The sequence below is a fragment of the Eumetopias jubatus genome, unplaced genomic scaffold (assembly GCF_037043125.1).
Source record: "Eumetopias jubatus isolate StellerSeaLion01/CBP00866 unplaced genomic scaffold, mEumJub1_p1.0 scaffold_10, whole genome shotgun sequence".
NCBI classification, from domain to species: domain Eukaryota; kingdom Metazoa; phylum Chordata; class Mammalia; order Carnivora; family Otariidae; genus Eumetopias; species Eumetopias jubatus.
In genome coordinates this window covers 38,038,832-38,057,212 of record NW_028274816.1, presented here as the reverse complement: position 1 = coordinate 38,057,212, position 18,381 = coordinate 38,038,832, and the positions used below count along the sequence as shown (strand labels likewise).

General features: G+C 54.8%; 1 protein-coding gene and 1 long non-coding RNA gene across 6 annotated transcripts; one reads left to right on the top strand and one right to left on the bottom strand.

The window, feature by feature from the left end:
- Nucleotides 1–635: 635 nt before the first annotated feature.
- Nucleotides 636–3,679, bottom strand: LOC114202834 (uncharacterized). The gene is made up of 2 exons (XR_003607873.2): nucleotides 1,705–3,679; nucleotides 636–1,410 (listed from the first exon to the last, which is right to left on the bottom strand). It is a non-coding gene; the product is annotated as an uncharacterized LOC114202834 (long non-coding RNA).
- Nucleotides 2,682–18,057, top strand: CUNH16orf95 (chromosome unknown C16orf95 homolog). 5 transcript variants are annotated; one of them, XM_088027523.1, is made up of 7 exons: nucleotides 2,682–2,763; nucleotides 5,213–5,264; nucleotides 5,982–6,122; nucleotides 11,664–11,810; nucleotides 12,563–12,599; nucleotides 15,685–15,889; nucleotides 17,792–18,057. In XM_088027523.1, exons 3-7 carry the CDS (start codon nucleotides 5,982–5,984, stop codon nucleotides 17,808–17,810), a joined length of 549 nt encoding a protein of 182 aa, XP_087883649.1. In that variant the 5' UTR covers nucleotides 2,682–2,763; nucleotides 5,213–5,264; the 3' UTR covers nucleotides 17,811–18,057. The 5 variants fall into 5 exon arrangements, with proteins under 5 accessions (XP_087883649.1, XP_087883650.1, XP_027952011.2 ...); XM_088027524.1 differs by lacking the exon at nucleotides 2,682–2,763 and adding an exon at nucleotides 2,834–2,846; XM_028096210.2 differs by lacking the exon at nucleotides 2,682–2,763 and adding an exon at nucleotides 3,698–3,750.
- The last annotated feature ends 324 nt before the right edge of the window (nucleotides 18,058–18,381 follow it).

The following is an 18,381-nucleotide window of genomic DNA, read 5'->3' as shown; positions in this document are numbered from 1 at the left end:
GGTGCCACGGGCATGGGGAGACATGGCGTGGAGCCATGGCACGGAGCCCCTCTCCTAGAAGATGCTCGGGGGATCTCATGGAAAGCACTAGAATGTGAGTCTGGTGCTGGGGTGAGACAGGGACAGGTGCCTGGCTGTCTGGCTCGGGCTGTGTCCCTTTTGTGGCGCTCTGATGACAGTAAGGATGGTGGTGGTGCCCTGTCCCTTGGCAGAGCACAGGACATGGTGAAGGAGAAGGAAAGGGAGCCCACGTTCCACAGTGCATCAGAGAGAGAGTTCCAGAATGTTGTGGTTGGAGGCGGGGAGAGTAAGGGGTGACGACGGAGCCTGCGATCCCACAAGGAAAGGTAAGGCTTTGGGACAGCTGACTTGCACAGCGGGGACTGGTCACATATGCAGGGCCCCTGTCAGAGTGAAAAAGGGAGTCCTGGATCCTGGGGGCCGTTAATACACCATAGGAGTCGGTGGCACCTGGTATGACCGTGACCCAGACTGGACTGGGAAGGGATACTTCCAAGAGATCCCAAAGTGCCCCCAATGAGGGACAGGAGCATGCAACTCTTGATCTCAGGAACGTAAGTTTGAGCCTCACGTTGGGTGTAGAGATTACGTTAAAAAAAAAAATCATTACCAAATGATTTTGGTAAAAATCATGTTTTTACCAAACCCACAGGATTTAGCTTTGTAGGGCTCCTCTGTGCCTGTCATGGGTCCATCAGGCAAGGTTATCCTGTAATAACAAACCTCAAAACAAAATCACAACTTCTGGGTTCTTTTCTGGGTTAGCAGTAACAACGTTCCCAAGGATACGGACGTGGACGTGTGGAAGGGACAGTCCTCCAGCCACAGCCCCCAGGGCCAGCATGGTGGTGGCTGGGATGGTCCCGAGGGCAGTGTCCTTGCTGCTGGATAATCTGTCCCTTGCTCTGTCCACCTGCAGGGGTAGGGGGGTGACCTGCCACTTTGGGCCCTCTGTCTTGGCAGCCAGCTCCGTCAGGTCACACAGAGGCCTCCCCAAACCCTGCTTCTAACTGTGGGGTTGGGTCCTCATCTGGAGTAGAGGACAGGCCCTTTTCTCTTTCCACTCCTACAGGAGGTTCAAATCATTGGGATATCCAGTCTGGAACAAGGAACTGAAGAACATTTGTGCCCCGTCTCTGGGTGTTTGGTGGCCCGTCCCTTATCTTGCCCCAGCAAGGCGGCGGTTGCCCTCCTTCTGCTGGTCTCCCTGCATCTGCCCAGGGTTTGTTTGGGTTTTAAAGTTTTTGTTAGCGCTCACTTGGCCTCATGCTGCCACAGCCTGCCGCCCTCACCACATGCAAGAGTGGGGAGCGTCCCCCTCTGCCACCAGCTCTCCGACGGCAGAGGTGGCCCCAGTCGCAGGCAGGTGGCACGAGGCTTCATGGCAACCTGAAAGAGACCCCAGGCTGCAGGTGACGGTCCCAGGGGTGGCAGGAAGGGGCTGTCTTGGCTGGGTTCCCCTAAAAGCCAGCCGTGAGCTAGGGTCTGCAAGTGTATTACTGGGGGGATGAACTGGGATAGGGTGTGGGGAGGGAGGGAGGAAGCAAGGAGTGGTGCACAGGACACCAGCAAGGGGACAGCAGCGGGGGCAGCTGGGGCTCCGGCCTGCAGGGATGCCGGGAGGTGGCGTGGCGCACGTCCCACGCAGCCGTCCCTCCTGCAGCACAGAGCTCAGGTACTTACCCATCTGCCCCGTCGCTGCTGAGGGCTACTCCCGGGGCCACCGGTCCCTGGCACTCTTGGCCTGCCCCCACACGGGGGTCTGGAGAGTTGCTGTCGTCGGGCAGTTACAGGAGTTGACAGCCATCAGCATGTGAGTGCTGTGGGGGCTGGGGCGGTGCACAGGTGCTGGCCACGCCTGCCTCAACGGCCCACCACTTGTCCGTCCCCTTCGAGCCAGGTCATACGGTCCCCTCTGGGCTGCTGAGCCACTGCTAGCCCAGAGTCCTCCCCTGCAGCTCATACGAGGTGGCCTCCGGGGGCAGGGGCAGGGGCAGGCCCGATGCGGGCTGAATGCAAGCCCGACTCATCATGTTCTCAGCTGGGGACCCTTGGTTGGTGAACACACTGCACAACTGCACCACGACTCTGGGACTCAGAGTGCTCTCTCTGCGCCGCCTCCTCCTACCTGGGTGCTTTGGAAACAAAAGCGTGACAGAAACGTTTGGTAGCCACAGGCTTCTCTGGTCCCACTTCCCTCCTCTGAGGCAGTGGCTGTGAGCCAACGCCTGCCTGAAGTAGGAAGGGGAAAGGAAAATACAGGGAAAAAAGAGAATCTGCCTCACTCACGTAGTGACAGCTGACCTGCCTGGGAGGCTTACTGCTCCGTCCTAGCTGACCTCAAACTTCCAGCTTCCTGTGGATTGGGTCTAGTACAGACGGCACCCAGGCTTGCAAAGTGGGGCCACCTGCCCGATGCACACAGTGAGGCAGAGGCAGGGCCAAGGTTGGGGTCAGGACCTGGTTACCCTGCACACTCAGTGGCATTCATAGGGAATCACGTGCCTGCTTCGGGGTTTGGCTTCCCCACACTGCTGTGTTCCTCTTTCTGGAAATGCCACCAACTCCTTCTTTCATCATTTCTGCTATGAATGGGCATTTGGGTCACTTCCAGTTTGGGGCTGTCAAGCTTGCTGTGGTTTGTCCTTGCCTTCTGGTGGGCCGAGTTCTCGTTCCTTCGGGGCGTATGACGGGGCCGTGAACAGCTCGGTTATCGCGTATTCATCCACGGGCTTAGGTTTGGTAAGCGTTGCCGGATGGTTTGCCAATACAGTTACTATCAGCTTCGTGCGCAACGCAGGAGGGTTCCAGCGGCCGCGCGCCCGGTAAACCTGGTGTTCGTTGGTCCTTCCGTCCGCTCCTGGGGAGGGGCGGGGACGGGGTCAGCGCTGAGCTGCCGCGGGCGCGGAACGGCGAGTCACAGAGCCGGAGCGCCCGGGGCGCCCGGGCTGTCACAGCAGGGCCCCGTCCCAGCGGGCGCGGGAGGAGCGGAGCAAGGGGGAAGGCCGGCAGCGCCAAGGCGGGCAGGCACACGGAGCGCTAGGTTCGCGGGGAGGCTCCCGCATCGTCCCGTCATCAGCTGCAGTAAGAGGCCGGCGACAGCATGTGCACGCAGCCACGCAGCGGGGGTCCCGGGCCCGGGGCAGCCACGTGCTGCGGGCACGGCCCCGGCGGCCTGGCTGCCCGGGCGCACGGCTGCAAGCCCAGGCACGACGGCGGCTGCCTTCGCGGCCCGGAAAGCCCGGGCAGCCCTGCGGCCGGAAGGCGGCACGGCGGGGCGTCGCCCGGCGGCGCTGGCTACTCCGGTCGGTTGGGGCACCTGCCGGCACACGCACACCCGCCCGGGGGCGGGGGGCGCTCTCGTTCCCGACACCCGGACAGGCGCGTCCTGGCGTCCCTTCGGAGCCTGCGGGGCAACGGAAGGCAGGCCAGGGCTCAGGCCGCGACGGCCCAGGCCCCAGGGCGCTCAGGAACGACACGCGTCTGCAAAGGTCACCACGTGGGCCCAGATGCCGGGCGCGCAGCCAAATCCGACCTTGAAGGAAAAGCAACGAGCGGCTTCAGGGCGCCGCGCGGGCTTCCCTCAGCCGGCCGCGGGGCGGAGACACCGCTGCGGCGCCCGCGAGCGTCGCCCAGTCGTGATCCCGTGCGCGCGGGCTCCGCCCCAAGCCCTCCCTGTGGCCCACCGACCCCGAGGCCCCACGCCGTCAGAGGCCAATCAGCCGCCAGGTAACGGCACATGCCTAGAAGGCAGCGCATGATTGGCTAAGCTCGGGCACGTCCGCGGCGCGCCGGGGCCATCGGGCCGGAAGGGCGGGGCCTGAGGCGGCAAGCGGACGGAAGGGGTGGGGCCCGCGAGTGGGCGGACCCGTGCGTGCGCGTGCGTAGGCCTGCGTGCGCGCGCGGGGCTGGCCGCGGGGAGGAGCCACACGCGTGAGGGCCGGCCCTGCTGTCGTCACCCGCCTCACGATGGTCACCACCAGCACCGCCGCCGCCGCGACCCTGTCGGAGCCGCGGCGGGCACTTCCGGGGGCCCTCGGGTGTCCGTTGGGTCTGTCAGCACGCACGCCCCCGAGCGCGTCGCGGCAGGCACGCGCGTCCCTGAGCCCCGCTCGCCGGGCCGCGGACGCCGCACCCGGGGCGGCCCCAGCTCCGTCCCTGGGGGGCCCGGGCCCCGGTCGCTCCGGCCCAGCGGCGGCTGGAGCCCGTGGGCAGGGCAGAGGGCACGCCTACGCCGACGTAAGCACCGGAGGCCCCTGTAGTGTTTCCCGGCCCGAGAACGTCGGGGGAGGGTCTTCAGGCCCCGCTGCCCGCGCTGGGGCTGTGCTCGGGCGCCGTCCGTGCGAGCGTCCGTCAGCCGCGCTCTCCGGGGCCAGCCCCCCTGGAGGCTGACAGCCTCGACGCGGAAGGATCTGCTCCCGCCCCTGAGTTTTGGCACGAAGCCGCAGACTGAGTCTCGCCGGGCTGGCCTGTGAGCCCCTCCGCCGGCAGCCGGGCGTGCGCTTGGGGGCTGCGGCCTCGGGGGTCGGGCCCATTGGACGGGCGGGCGCGGGCCCCGGTCCTGGGCGGCAGCGCGCCGGCGCGAGCGGGGCGCGGGGACCTGACGCGGAGCCGCGGGCAGGCCGGCTGCGGGAGGGGGGAGGCGGGATGTCCCACGGCTCCTAGACGCGTCCCCGCCGCGGGGGACTTGCGTGGCTTTGTGTTCCCCTTGTGCCCCCGGGGGACTGCGTGTGGCGTTCTAGCGACTTGTTCCCGGGGCGGAATCACCGTGCGTGGCCCCGAAGGCAGTTCGATGTAACGTACAGTTTTGACAGTCTTCGCCTTCAGTGTTCCGAGTGGTGCCCCGGGGGTGCCCCAGGGGTTGTGGCTGGAGAGTTCTCGCCGGGTTGGAGCCTTCCTGTCATTCCCTGAAGGGCCCAGCACAAGTGTGGCTGGAGAGTGGGTGAAGCCAGTAGGTTTGGGAAAGCAGGACTTCACCACAGCCGGGCACGCAGGCGCAGCGTCCACCTGCTTCTGTTGCCAGCCGCAGTGCCCCTCTTAGTCTCCGAAGGATGCCCCTCCCTCCCTGGGGTTTCGTGACGGGAGTCAGTTCCAAGAAAGCTGGCCCAGGTCCTCACCCAGCAGTGCCGCCCCCCCCCCCCATTTACACAAAGCCCAGAGCTCTCTAAGTCTTCCTGTTCTTGTTTTCTAGGAAGAGCACATTTCAAACCTTTGGGAAAGAAGTGTGCCTCATAGATCATTCGGTAAGGAAAGCAGACCCTCAGCAACTTTGCTCCCACTCCGATAAGCCCGTGGGTTTGGGAGAGTGCAGAAAGTGGGTGGGTCCACAGCATCTCATGGAGATGTGTCCGACTCGGAGTCTGTGGTTCCGGGGCCCATCAGCTGGTCCCCAGTATCTCTGCAGGGTCACCCACCGCCTCCCCCACCCCTGGCTCCCGAAGACACTTCAAGACAGGGATTCAGGAGGCCTGGGAGAACAGTAGTGCCCCCTAATATACCTGTTCTGGGCACCAGCTGCTTCATCTGACCCTGGAGAGGATGACTTCCCCTCTCCTTCCTGCCTGTGGCCGTGGTGAGGACCACGGGATGGATGTGGAAGCCTTTGTGAATGTAAAGCACTGACGGCAGATTGACCTCCAAGGAGAGCAACCCTCTCCCCACCGCAGTCGGTTGTACTCCCCCAGACTTGCCCGTGGTAATGCGGCAGGAAGTGGCTGGGAATCCTAGCAGCTGGTCTGTAGGCTCTGCTCGTCCCCCTCTAATTGACCGGAGAGTGAGCCATGGTAGCCTGCCTCTTGCTGAGCTGCAGGAGGAGCTGGGGCCCCTTGTTCCCTGCCCCTGGATGCCCTGCCTCAACCCTGGCTCTCTCCAAGCATTCATTGACTATTCCAGAGAGTTCCTCGGCTCACATCTCAAATACAGCAGCATGTTTAATTCTGTCTTTTCTGGCTCTTGCTCAGATGTGTCCCGTCCCCAGCACTGTTCATCGAGAGCCCATCTGCTGTGAGTGCCAGGCCAAATTCGGGGGCTGCCTGCCGGTGCCCAGGGTCAAGGCGATGTTGCCTTACTGGGTCCCTTTGTCCTTGAGACCCCGAAAGCAGGTAGGTGACTTGGACCAGGGCTGCTTTGTCTGAGTCCAGGGTGAACTTCAGGGGACCAGTCAGTCATCCCTCAAAATCAAAGATGTTATATGTATGATTTCTTAGAATTTCTGGGAGACAGTTTTCGTGTGTGTGTGTGTGTTTTTTTTTTTCAAAAACCAGATCTATGGAGTTAAGACTGGCATGTGATAACTGCACATATCTGAAGTGTACAGGTTGCTAACTCTTGACATAGATACCTGTCTGTGAAACCACCACTGCTGCTGAGCTGACGTGCATACACACAGCCCTGAAAGGTTTCCTTGTGCCCCTTTGTGACTCCCCCCAGCCCTCCCCGCCCTGCCATCCCCAGGCAACCACTGATCTGTTTCTGTCACCCCAGACCAGCTTGCATTTTCTCAGATTTTATATAAATGGAATCATATAATAGGTCCTCTTCGGCCTCGTTCACTCAGCATAATTATTTCCGAGCTTCCTCCATGTGGTTGCTGAGTGGTGCTGGGTAATGTCCATCATATGACTGGACCACAGTGCAGCCATTCGTCTAGTGAAGGACATTTGCACCATCTCCACAAATTTTGTCTATTACAAATAAAGCTGCTGCAGATGTTTGTGTACAAGTCTTTGTATGAACATACATACCTTCATTTCTCTTGGGCAAGTAACTAGGAGTGGACTTGTTGGATCATGGGGTAAGTGTCTGTTTAACTTTTTAAGAAACTGTCAACTGTTTTCCAAAGTGGTTGTATCATTTTACATTCCCACCAACAGTGTATAAAGTTCCAGTTCCCCCATATTCTCAGTAACATGTGGTTTCGTCAGTCTTTTAAATTTTAGCCATCTTAATAGGGGTGTGTCTTGCTGTGGCTTCAGTTTGTATTTCCATGGTAACTAGCAATGCTGAGTGTCTCCTCCATATGCTCTTGCCATCTGCATGTCTTACCTGATATGTGTCTGTTCAGGTATTTTGCCCATTTAAGAAACATTGGGTAGTTTGCTTTTTCTTTTTTTTTTAATTAATGGAGTTTTGAGAGTTTTTTATATATATTCTGGATATAATATGAGATACTCAATTTGTAAACATTTCTCCATGTTTTTGACTTGTTCTTTTATTCTCTTATCAGTATCTTTCACAGAGCATAAGTTTTAAATTTTGATGGAGTCCAGTTTATCAATTTGACCTTTTCTGGATCTTGCTTAGGTGTGCTCCTACCCCCAGCACAGCAGTAGCACGTGCTTTCTAAGTATTCCTAAAATATCTTAGCTTAAGCCAAGATCAGAAAGGTTTCTCCTTTATTTTCTTCTAGAAGTGTTACAGTTTATAGTTTGTGTTTAGGTCTGTGATCCATTCTAAGTTAATTTTTGTGTGTAGCTTGAGGTATGGGTTGAAGTTCCTTTGCTTTCGTCATGGGTGTCCAGTTGTTCTGATGCCACATGTCATAGAGGCCATGCTTTCTCCCCTGGCTGACCTTTGCACCTTTGCCAGAAATGAGCTGTGCGCGTAGCTGTGGGCCTGTTTCCGGACTCCGTTCCTTCTGCTGTTCTCATTGTCTGCGTGCCGCCACGCCGTCTCCATTACAGTGACTTTATAAGGAGCCGTGTGTCCTCTAGTGCTGTTTCTCTTGCTTTAAGTTGGTCATTCTGGTTTCCTTGCATTTCCATGTGAGTTTTAGAATCCATCTGCCAGTTTCTACAGAAATGTCCTGCTGGGAGTTTGTTTGGTCTTTTTTGTGTAAATTAGTGTAAAGAGAATCATCATCTTAATAATACTGACTCTTTTGACCCGAGAACGTGGTGACCTCTCTATCCGTGTAGGCCTTTCATGTTTCTCAGGGGTCGCTTGCAGTCAGCAGCGCACGGGTCTGGCGTACCTTCTGTCACGTTGATCCGTGAGTTTTTCATAGCTTTGAGGACATCATTTTAAAAATTCGGTTTATGATTGCTCATTGCTAGTATTTAGAAATACCACTGATTTTTGTGTTTTGATCTTGCATTCTACAATAATGGTTACCTCCTTTATTCTCGTAGCTCTTTTTGTAGATTCCATCAGGTTTTCTACGTAGATCATCACATCATCTGCAGAGAGAGATGATTTCATTCCTTCCTTTATAGTTTGGATGCCTTTTATTTTTCTTGCCTGATACCCTGGCTAGAACTTCCAGTACACTGTTGAGTGGAGTGGGGAGACAAGACATCCTTGTCTTCTTCCTCATCTTAGAGGGACAGCATTCAGGTTTTCACCATGAAGTAGGATGTTAGCCCTTGGTTTAGATGCCCTGCATCAGGCTGAGGGAGTTCTGGCTATTCCTAGTTTGCTAAGAGGTTTTATCCAAAATGAACATTGGATTTTTTCTGTCTATTGAGGTCATCACTTTTTTTCGTTTGTTAATACGATGGATTGCATTGGTGGATTTTCGAAAGTTAAACCATTTCCTAGGAGAAACCCCCTTTAATCATGATGCATTCTCCTTCGTATATTTGATTAGAAGTTTTGCATGTTTATTCATGAGGGATATTGATCTGCATTGTCCTTGTTTGCCTTTGTATTTGGGTAACGCTGGCCTGGTACAATGAGTTGAGAAGTATTCTCTCATTTTCAGTTTTTTGAAGACTTTGTGTAGAATTGATATTATTTCTTCCTTTAATGTTTGGTAGGATTTACCACTGAAGCCATGTGGGACAGAGCTTCCTTTGTGGGAAGGTTTTTAACTACAAGTTTAATTTCTTCCGTAGATACAGAGTTATTTAGGTTATCTGCTTCTTATTTAGCAAGCTTTAAGGAATTTGACCATTACATCATTGTCAGATTTATTGGCATGATGTTATTCATAATATTTTCTAATTACCCTTTTAATATCAGTAGAATCTGTAGTGAGGCCATCTCTCTCATTCCTTGTTTTTTAGTAGACTCAAAGGGGTCACTGGCTTCAAGATGACCGAGTCATGTTCTAGGCAGTGATGACGGCCTTCGTCCCCCCTGTTGGTCACTGTATCATTTGAAAGTTGGGCAGGGTAGATATTATTGTACCCCTCTAAAGGATGGGTAGACTGAGGTCCAGAGTGGGGCAGGCTTTTCTAAGGTTACACAGTCAGTTCATAGCAGATGAGGGATTAGAATCCAGAACTCTCCCCACTGAGTTGTGCTGCTGGGCATCAGGGAGGAGGTGGCCCTAAGCAGGATGGAAGGAGTACAGAAGCCAAGGTGCCTAGCCTGTCTCGTGTTTGCCAGCTGGCCCCCCCACCTCTATTCTCTCTAGCTCTGGCTGCCCATGTTCTGATTGGCAGCCCCATGAGCTGTTAAAACTGTAGATCTGGTCCTATCACTCCTCTGTAGCTCCCAACTTCTGAGTGTAGAACAAAGTCCCGGACACGGTTCCTGGGGTCCTTCCTGATCTTGCCCCCGCCTGGCTCCGGCCTCCTTTCCACTTGCCCCTCAGGCTTCTGTTCCAACAGAGGGAAGGTGTTCGGTGCAAGTAACAGAAAACTGACCCAGAGTGGGTTCATCCAGTCTTGGGAGACAGAGGACTCTACTAGGACTCGCCTTAAGGACCCAGACTCTTTTTGTCCTTTACGCATAGTGTTGGCGCTGTCATCTTTAGTGTTTCAAGATGGTGGCCATGGGTCTCTTTTTTACACCGTGATACACATGGCAGAAAGTGAGCCTTTCTGGGGTCCTCCTTTTCTCAGGGGGGAGTAGAAGGCTTACCCTCCCGTTCTGCTTTCTTATCAGGGATAAAAAAATTCTCAGACACCCCAGCCGACTTCTCTTTTGTCTTTTTGGCCTCACCTTCAGACTCATTCCTGGCAAAGCCCTGACTGGCTGGTGCTGCTCCCCTGGGACTGGGCACTTTGCCCCTTGAGTGAAGCTGGGTTCTTTTAACAAGGGGGGCTGGGGAATGATTGCTGCAGAGGCAGCCCATAGGCTCTGCCTGGAAGTTTGTTCTGTCCATATCCTGAGGGCTCTCCAACAGGTACATGCTGCTCTCCTGCCTTCTCCACCTAGCCGGCCCCCTGTGGCACGGCTCAGTGATGCTTCTCAGACAGACGTTCCCAGCCTGGAGTTTCTCCCCACTCCTGCTCCCCCGCATCCTGACATTTATTCTGTCAGTGGACAGCACTGCGTAGTGAACTGCTGTGGGCAGGACAGGTCTTTGCTCCTAGTGCCGTGCACGCTCAGAGAGTGTGCTCAGCCAGCGCTTGGTGGATGGGGCAGAACTGGCCCGAGTGTGCCTGTCCTGTCGGGCAGTGCCATGTTGGCAGGAGGTAGGGGGGGACGGAGGTTCCTGGGTTCTCCAGAACCCCTTCCATATCTTCCTTTGGATGACCGTTCCGCCCCTGGGCCCTCCCCTGTCGGGTCCTGTGCTTGGCAGCATGTCGCACACCTGCTCTGGGTCGCTTCTCTGCCTTGGGAAGTCAGCAGGGTCCACTCACAAGTAGGTTTTGTTGTCTTTTCTAACGTGCGACCCGAGCACATGGCGGGAACTTACACTGGTTCAGGGGGCATACCCCACCTGCGCCTCCCCCAAGGCTTCCCTGTGCGGCCCGGAGATGTGCTGTGCGTGTGGTCTTTCACTAGTGACACATAACACATTGCCCGACTGCCTGCCTTCAAACTGCAGTCCCTGTCATTGTGAGCGGCTCAGCTGGGTGGGCCAGCCCCACCTGCCCCTGATCTTGGAGCCATTGTGCAGGCCCAGATGTTTAGAGGCCTGTGTGGCCGCTTTGCCCGGCTAGACCTGGCTGCCGTCACTTCCTCCTTGTTCTGTGTGCCAAACCCCTGCACAGCCTAAGCGAAGTCCGGGGGCGGGCTCCACGCTGCCCCTCTGCCGGAACGAATGGGGGTCCCAGGGCAAAGGGCAGGGCTGTGGGGAGGGTACAGAATGAGACAAGGCCATGGTCACAACAACTCCTGCCCAGGAGGCATAGCACGTAGATTTTCTATAAAGCTGCACGTGGCCGCATGCTGGGCCTGCTATGTTTCCCACTCCACATGGTGTCTCTGCATTCGTTCCCGTCGGGACAGACACGTCTGCCTTGCACTTTCCAAAGCCTGCCCCATATTCCCTCTTGTCCCTGTGTCCCTCCCAGGCAGGCCCTTGGGCTCTTGGGCCATGACAGCTGTGCTGCAGCTAGTGTTCTTTGTGAGCGTTGTTCTACAGACACACGTGTCCCAGAGTGGAACTGCTGGATCAGACACTGTCCGTTTTAGACTCTGACCCATGGTTTCAGAAAGCTTTGTAGCCAAGAACGCTGAGGCTCACAGAGGCTAAATGTTGTGCCTAGGGGCCACTCTTGGAGGCCTGCAGACTCAGGACAAAGCCACATCTCCTGACTGTAATTCACGTGTCCCACCATGGCAGCCATTGCAGAGGTGCAGGTGGCCCCAGGGAATGTCATGAGGGGGAGACTGCTCCCTCAGCTGGGTGGTTGGGGCAGGCCTGTGGGAGGGTACAGAAGAGGAGCTCCCCAGGGCCCTGTCCCAGGGTGAAGGTTTCTGGGGCACAACCCCTTTGGACCTTCTTTTCCCTTCCTCTTTGTTAGATCCAAAAGATGGTCCGGTTTTATATCCCCAAAACCTCCGAGGCATGCCCCTGCCCATGCCACCGCTTTGGGGGCCGCCTCCCGATGCCTAGGGATCAGGCCGTGATGCCCTACTGGGTGCCCCAGGTCCTGAGGCCTCACAAGAAGGTAAGAGGGAGGCCCATGGCGGCGAGGCCTCAGAGGGACCTGGAGATGGGGTGGGGGGTGCTGGGTTCTTTCCCCACAGTGGCCTCCACCGGTGTCTGGGCTCTCCTGGAAGGCACAGTGAGTGCAGTAGAGTGCAGGAGGTGGGTGTGTGCAGGGGAGGGCCAGCTCAGTGTCCTGGGGGGTGCTGGGAGGGTGGGCCGCACGCACGGTGCTCTGAAGGGGGTCTCTCATCACTGCCCCCACCTTTAATGCTGTCTCTCCTGCCTCCTACTCCTTCCTCCTCCTCTGCACATCCCTCACCTTGCCTCAGCGCCCTCTCCAGCTCTCTGGGCGTCCTGGCAGGTAGAGGGAGGAGCCAGGAAGGTCCCTTGCTCTGAATTTCTGTCCTGGCTTTTCATCTCTGTCTGGGCGCTTCCAGGGCTCTGGCTTCCAGGGTGGTGACTACTGGGTTGCTGGCCAGGTCCAGCCCTCCTCGACCCCATGGCCCCTTCTCTCCCATGCTTTCTGGGTGTCCTGGATGGTCGGTAGAGGCTTGCTTTCTGCCTTTACCCACTTAACATTTGCTGGTTTTCTCTCATCATGTAACAAACTGTCCCCGGAATTAAGACTCAGAGGCCCTTTAAAAGGGGACCATGGCTTGCATTCTGAGCTGGCCACAGCCCTTTCCTGGTTTCCGGCCCAATCCCTGGGCCCGCCCTTCTGGTAGACCACCAGGCTGGGCTGACACATCTGCCCCCATTCTTTTCTTTTAGGTGGTGAAGAGGCAGCAGAGATGTAAAGGCGTCCAAGGTAACCGAGTGTACATGTTTCATTCCCTCACTCCCCAAGGAAGGTGGGGTCTCATGGTGGGGATGGGGAGACTTCTTTCATCCCCAGGTATCTGTAAAACCGAGATGGCCATGTGACACACAGACTGCATCTTTACCCAGGCGTCACTAGCCATCTACCATTTTTCCCCAGGGAACCTAGAGAAGCCTTACACTCTACCAGTCTGTCTGCATTGGCTTTCAAGATGAAGCCAGTTTGCAGCCTGGAGTTAGATGGTATCTAAAGTGTATTTTCTTTTAAGCTCTAATCTTATATAGTTTGTGATATTGTGTGTGTGTGTGTTCTGGTGTATTCACACATACGCTTATGATCTAGTAAATGTATTTACTAATGATATGGTACATATGCCTACAACTACATATGCAGGACACGCTGTATGTTTGTGACATATTTAGGTATTTATTCATTTTGTGGTATATTTATACATTTATGTATTTGAGAGCTAGTATGCCTACGTTCACATATTTCTGGCAGATGTGGTACATACCACATATACATGTGTTCGTGATGTAGTTTGTATCTGCAACAAAGCATCTTCGTAGATTTATGTATTTGTGAGCCGGTATATACTTATGCACTCACTCAGCACTTGAGGAGATGGCATCTCCATCCCTACCTTTACTTTCTTTGTCTCTAAAACAAATGGGTTGGATTGCTCTTGAAGGCCTTGTCCGGCGCTGATGGCCGACATGTATGCTTCCTCTGCACTGCACACGAGCAAAGGAGTGGACATGCTGGGTGGTTTGCATCAGGTCCTCCCCTTGCCCAGCCAGTCCCGTGCTGTGCGTGGTGAGCAGCCCTGCTGGAATCTGTGAAGGAGGAAATGCATGGATGCCGGGCTGGGGCTCGGTTCTTGGGATGGGCGAGCAGTTTAAGCGGCCTGCCCAGAACCCAGGAGCATAGGGCTGGGTGGGAGAGTGCCCAGGAAATGAGTGGCCACCAGCCAGCATGCCCACCTCTTAATGCTGCAAAAACACTGTTTTCCCTGATAATAAGAGTCACACAATGAGGACTGCAGCACGGATGGACACAGCCTTTGTGGGGGCAATTTAGAGGCATCTATCAAATTATTTTTTATTGAGATATAATTGACACAGAACATTATATTAGTTTCAGGAGTACGTGTAATAGTTTGATACTTATATTTTTGTGAAATGACCGATACAGTAAGTCTAGTTAACATCTGTCACCTCATATAGTTAACAAACTTTTTTTCTTGTGATGAGAACTTTTAAGATCGACTCTCTTAGCAACTTTCAAATATACCACACAGTATTGTTAACTATGGTCGTGCTGCACTTTAGAGCCCAAGGACTTATTTATTTTATAAGTAGAAGTTTGTACCTTTTGACCACTTCACCCATTTCTCCCATCTGTCAACTTTTGTAATACCCATCATCTTTACTCCAGCAAGACCATGTCCGGGTAATGTCTGGTAGACACTCCCACGTGCATGCCTGTCTGCAGCAGCAGTGTCCTTGGCAAGGTGTCTGACGCAGCTGAAACATCTCCCAGTGGGAGGGTGGACATGCGTGAGGGTGTATTTGAAATGTGGCACCTGCCATGTAGAGCACGCAGCCCTGAGGGACGATGGGAGGGAGTCCCAGACACACTGCGGTGAAGAAAAACAAGTTGCTGCAGGCCGCGCAGTTGGACCCCATTCCTGTGGCTCGGAGAAGCTGAAGCCCCATGTGGGTGTGGATGCGGGTTGGTGGTGCGGGTCCGGGCTGACAGCACAGGTGAGCCGTGGGGTGGGGAAGACAGGCGTTCCGGACCCCGAAGAGCAAGACCAGGGGCTGTATGATCGACAGAACAGAAGGCAGCATGTTGGCTCCAGTTTGGGGGAGAAGAGCCAGAAATCTCTTAAGAAAGAAACCACAGTGGGAGGATAAGAGCAGTTGGAGAAACTGCTCTTTTAACTGCAGAATCACACATTTATGGGTTATTTTTGTTGGTTGTTTTTGGCTTTGGATACTCTGCATCTTTAGGGAAAGCTAAAAGCTCAGCTTATTGTTGAATCCTATGCATCAATTGGATACATTTTCAAAAGCTCGTATTAACTTTTCTCCATTCCTTGTTTATAGTGCAGGCAGTTTATACAAACAACCCATTCAGGCCCGAAGATGTTCCAGGACAGGACTGAGAGCCCAGGTCTCACTGGTACCAGCTCTCCTTGAACTTTGTGTAGAGTGATTTAAAAGTATGATTTAAAAAAAGTGATTTAAAAATATTTCCCTTAGCCTCAAATCCAGATTATTTCCATTTTAAAGAGAAAAATCTGTATTTTTCATCTTGTATTTTCTTTGTAAAGAGGGGCCTCATCTGCTTTTCTTCCCTATGATTTTGCACTAGGCTTGTTTAGTAAAGAAAATATTGTGTTCTTTATTAACCACGCTTTGACACGTTAGTGTAATTAGAGTAGGAACGTAGCATATAATATGCCAAATAGAGTGTACGTGTGGTGTGGGTAACACGTAAACATAGTGTAAGTTGTAGTCGTAACGTGTCGTGATATAAGTGAGCGTAACGTAAGACGTGATGTCGGAAAGGTCCCGTGTTGACCAAAGCAGGTCTCAGAAGCTAGCGACTGGAGTCCCATTTGTGGTTGTGGTTTTTTTCAGATACTCACATAAATCCCATGTTTCCATCACTAGGTTCTACTCCTTATCAGCTTCTTGCCAGTCTGGTTTCATCTGAGCTTCACCTACTTGTTCCCCCCTTGGAAAAAAAAAAACCAACAAAAAATTAATGGGAAGCACATTCCAGCTAAATTCTGTGTTCTTTCATCCCTAACTAGCTCATGATGTGGCTGTAAGGGATAAAGACGCCGGCACAAGCCCCCAGTCAGCCCAGAAATAAGTAGACAGCAGTATTCTCTTCATCTCCATGGATGTCGGTCAGCGTCCACACTCTCAGGGCCGTGACCAGCCTTGCCAGGACGCCTGGCATCCTCGCCCTGGGTTCTGGAGGGCTCTCCTCTGTGTGGTGTGCACATGCAGCACTCTGCCCCCACTCTGCCCAGGGCCTGACTCGCTTTCTCGCCTAGAACCCCCTCTGGACTTGCGCTCCTGGTACAACCGCTGGCGGATCTGCTGTGACGGGCGCCTCCTCCTCAAGTGGCAGCAGCTCCAGGCCCTTCACCAGCACGAGCCACTGGCCCCAGGGAGGGGAGTGAGCCCCCCGGCCCCCCTCCTGCCCTTCAGCCTCCTGACCCTCCTGCAGGCGGTCCTGAGGGTCGTGGTGGCCATTCGGTGAGCAGGCACAGGGCGGGGGTGGTGGGGGCCCTGGGCCCATCTTACTCCCTGGCCTTTGGGGTCAGGGGCTGGGGGTTTAGTTGAATCCAGGATGTGGGAGAAGTTGGCTGTGGCTGAAGAGGGGGTAAGGAATGGCTGCAGTGGGGTCGCCGTGGTGCTGTCCTCACCGTCCAGAGTTAGTTGGTCATGCCCTACGTGGGGATCTCACTCTGGCACACACTTAATGGACAAGCAGTCCAGGCACATCAGAACTGACGGTGGGGCACTGGGCATCTTGGGGCAGCCCGCCTTTCTTCACCTCGCCCCCGTGGCTGCCACTGGTTCCAGTTTGCACACATTTCCATCACGTCGAGGTTGAAGGTGGCTGTTAGAGGCCGCTCACCCAGCCAGCCCGCTGGGGAGTAAGCACAGCTTCCGGCCTGGGGACCTGCGGCCTCTCCCCCGGCCCGGTCCCAGCCATCGAGTCTCCAGTTTGGAGGGCCTTTGCCCCAGCCTCGACCCCACCAGGCTCACTCAGGCCTTGTCACTTGGATCCCCACCTAGGCCCTCCTCCAGGGTGCCCCCCCCCCCCCCAACCACCCGCCTGGGGACAGGGAGGACTGCTTCCTTTGGTCTCGTACTCAGGCTCTTTGATCACAGCTGTGTGCAAGGACATGCAGATACACAAATGTGTGTGGGTAGAAGATGTGCAAAACAGTATCAGCGGATCAAATTTATATATATTGATTTGTTTGCTGCTTAATCGTCAGTCTTCCTGTAATTGTAAGAGGAATGTTCTAGAAAGTGTCCAATATCTGAAAATGGTCGTTGGTGTCTTCCGTCCAGTGTCCTCGTTGGTGGTGTTCCCAGCACGGGGTTAGCTCTGTCTTTGTCTCTGGTCCTGGCTGGAAGCAGAAGGCCTGCCCCCCTTGCTGGTCTGCTCTCCTGGTGTTGGACAACTGGTGGTGCCTCTAACCCTGTGATTACAAACGGTGCCATAGGGCACATCCACATGCGAGTGCCCGTGTGGACCTACAGCCTCTCTGGGGCATGTGCTCTCGGGCAGGGGGCCGGGGCAGGGGGCTGGCGGCTTTGGGTGATCTGTGAGCATGAGTAGGCTCGTGAAACTGTGAGATTGTTTCTTCTTTGCTTTGCATGAAGATTCATCTTTTCTTTGTGTGTGTTTGCCAACTTGACCATCAAAGTGAGTTGGACTCCTTGGTGCCCACTCTGGGAAGAGTAAAGAAAAAAGCTCAGCTGTAGATGGTACATGAGGTAGATGGTCAGGGTAGGCCAAAGGGAAAGTGCTAATGACCGTGGAGGAGGCGTTTGCCTCAGAGCCAGGCTCTTGGGGCTGAGGTATAGGTGCCAGCTAGATGTTCAGGAGAACTCTCTTGTCTGGCTGGGGTGTCTGTGGGGTGCCCTGTGAGATCCCCCAAACTGCTCGACCAGCTTATCTCAGGAGAAGCTGCCGGCTGCCTCTAGCCCAGATTTGCTAGAACTGTGAAGGCCTCAGGAGGGGAGGTGAGCTTGGGACCTTCCCAGCAGGGATCCTTGAAGGGTTGTGACAGTCAAACGTGCCTTCTCAATGGGGCCCACTGCAGCCACATCGGGTCCCTTTCACAGGTGCACAAGGCAGGGACTCTCCTTCCTGCCCGGAGGGGGTGAGTGGGCTCTGGGGGCCGAGTGCCTCATCCGAGGACCCATGGCTGGAAGTGAGCCAGCTACGACACACCCTGGCATCGCCTCCCTGTACCCTTTCCTGCCCAGGCTCCTCAGGGATTCAGATGGCGTCCTCCTCCACTGTGGGGGTCCTCTCGCGTTCCAACCCAGGGAGGCTCCCTACCAGGTCCTGCCAGGGCAGCATGGGCTCAGTGTGGGGCACAGTTCCAAGTAACTGCATTTCTCTTTGCTTTCCAGCCACTTGTTTTGGGTTTGAAGTTGGAGTCTTCAGCCACTGCCGAGAACATCAACGAAAATGTCAGTCATAATCAAGGTCTTTAATGAAAGCCGTCAAGTCAGGAGGAGTCTGTGATAAGCCACCATTTTCTCAGGTCCTATACCTCACACCTGGGGTTGGGTCTAAGTTCTTTCTCATCAGGCAGTGCTTCGTTGTGGTGCAGCTGCTGTGGATGCGGGTGAGACTCTGGCGAATGCGGCCAATAAATGTTATTTATGAAACTCCAGAGTGGCGCCTGATTGAATGGTGACACTGGTTCCGCTTTGTGGAGGGGGGCGTGTTCTCTAGCCCGGCGTCCCTGAGGGAGAGGGGCCGCCTCTGTGTCTCTCTTCCCTCTGCCCGGGACAGCGGGCCCACCAATGACGGGCCAGAGGTGCCGTTGGCACCTGTGTCAGGTGGCTCATGCTTTAGTGAGTTGCATAAAATTATGGAAGTTGAGGTTTTTTTAAACTGAGATGTCATTCACATCATAAAATTCACCTTTTTACAGCATACGATTCAGTGGATTTTGGTGTATTTACATGGTTGTGCAGCCCTCCCCCTACTGTCT

What these genes read in the sequence shown, in the direction of transcription:
- CUNH16orf95 (XM_088027523.1), top strand. Translation starts at nt 5,982, where the DNA reads ATGTGTCCCGTCCCCAGCACTGTTCATCGAGAGCCCATCTGCTGTGAG. An exon ending in TCCTGAGGCCTCACAAGAAG is followed by an intron (nt 11,811 to 12,562) that starts GTAAGAGGGAGG and finishes CTTTTCTTTTAG; the next exon opens with GTGGTGAAGAGGCAGCAGAG. An exon ending in GAGATGTAAAGGCGTCCAAG is followed by an intron (nt 12,600 to 15,684) that starts GTAACCGAGTGT and finishes TTTCTCGCCTAG; the next exon opens with AACCCCCTCTGGACTTGCGC.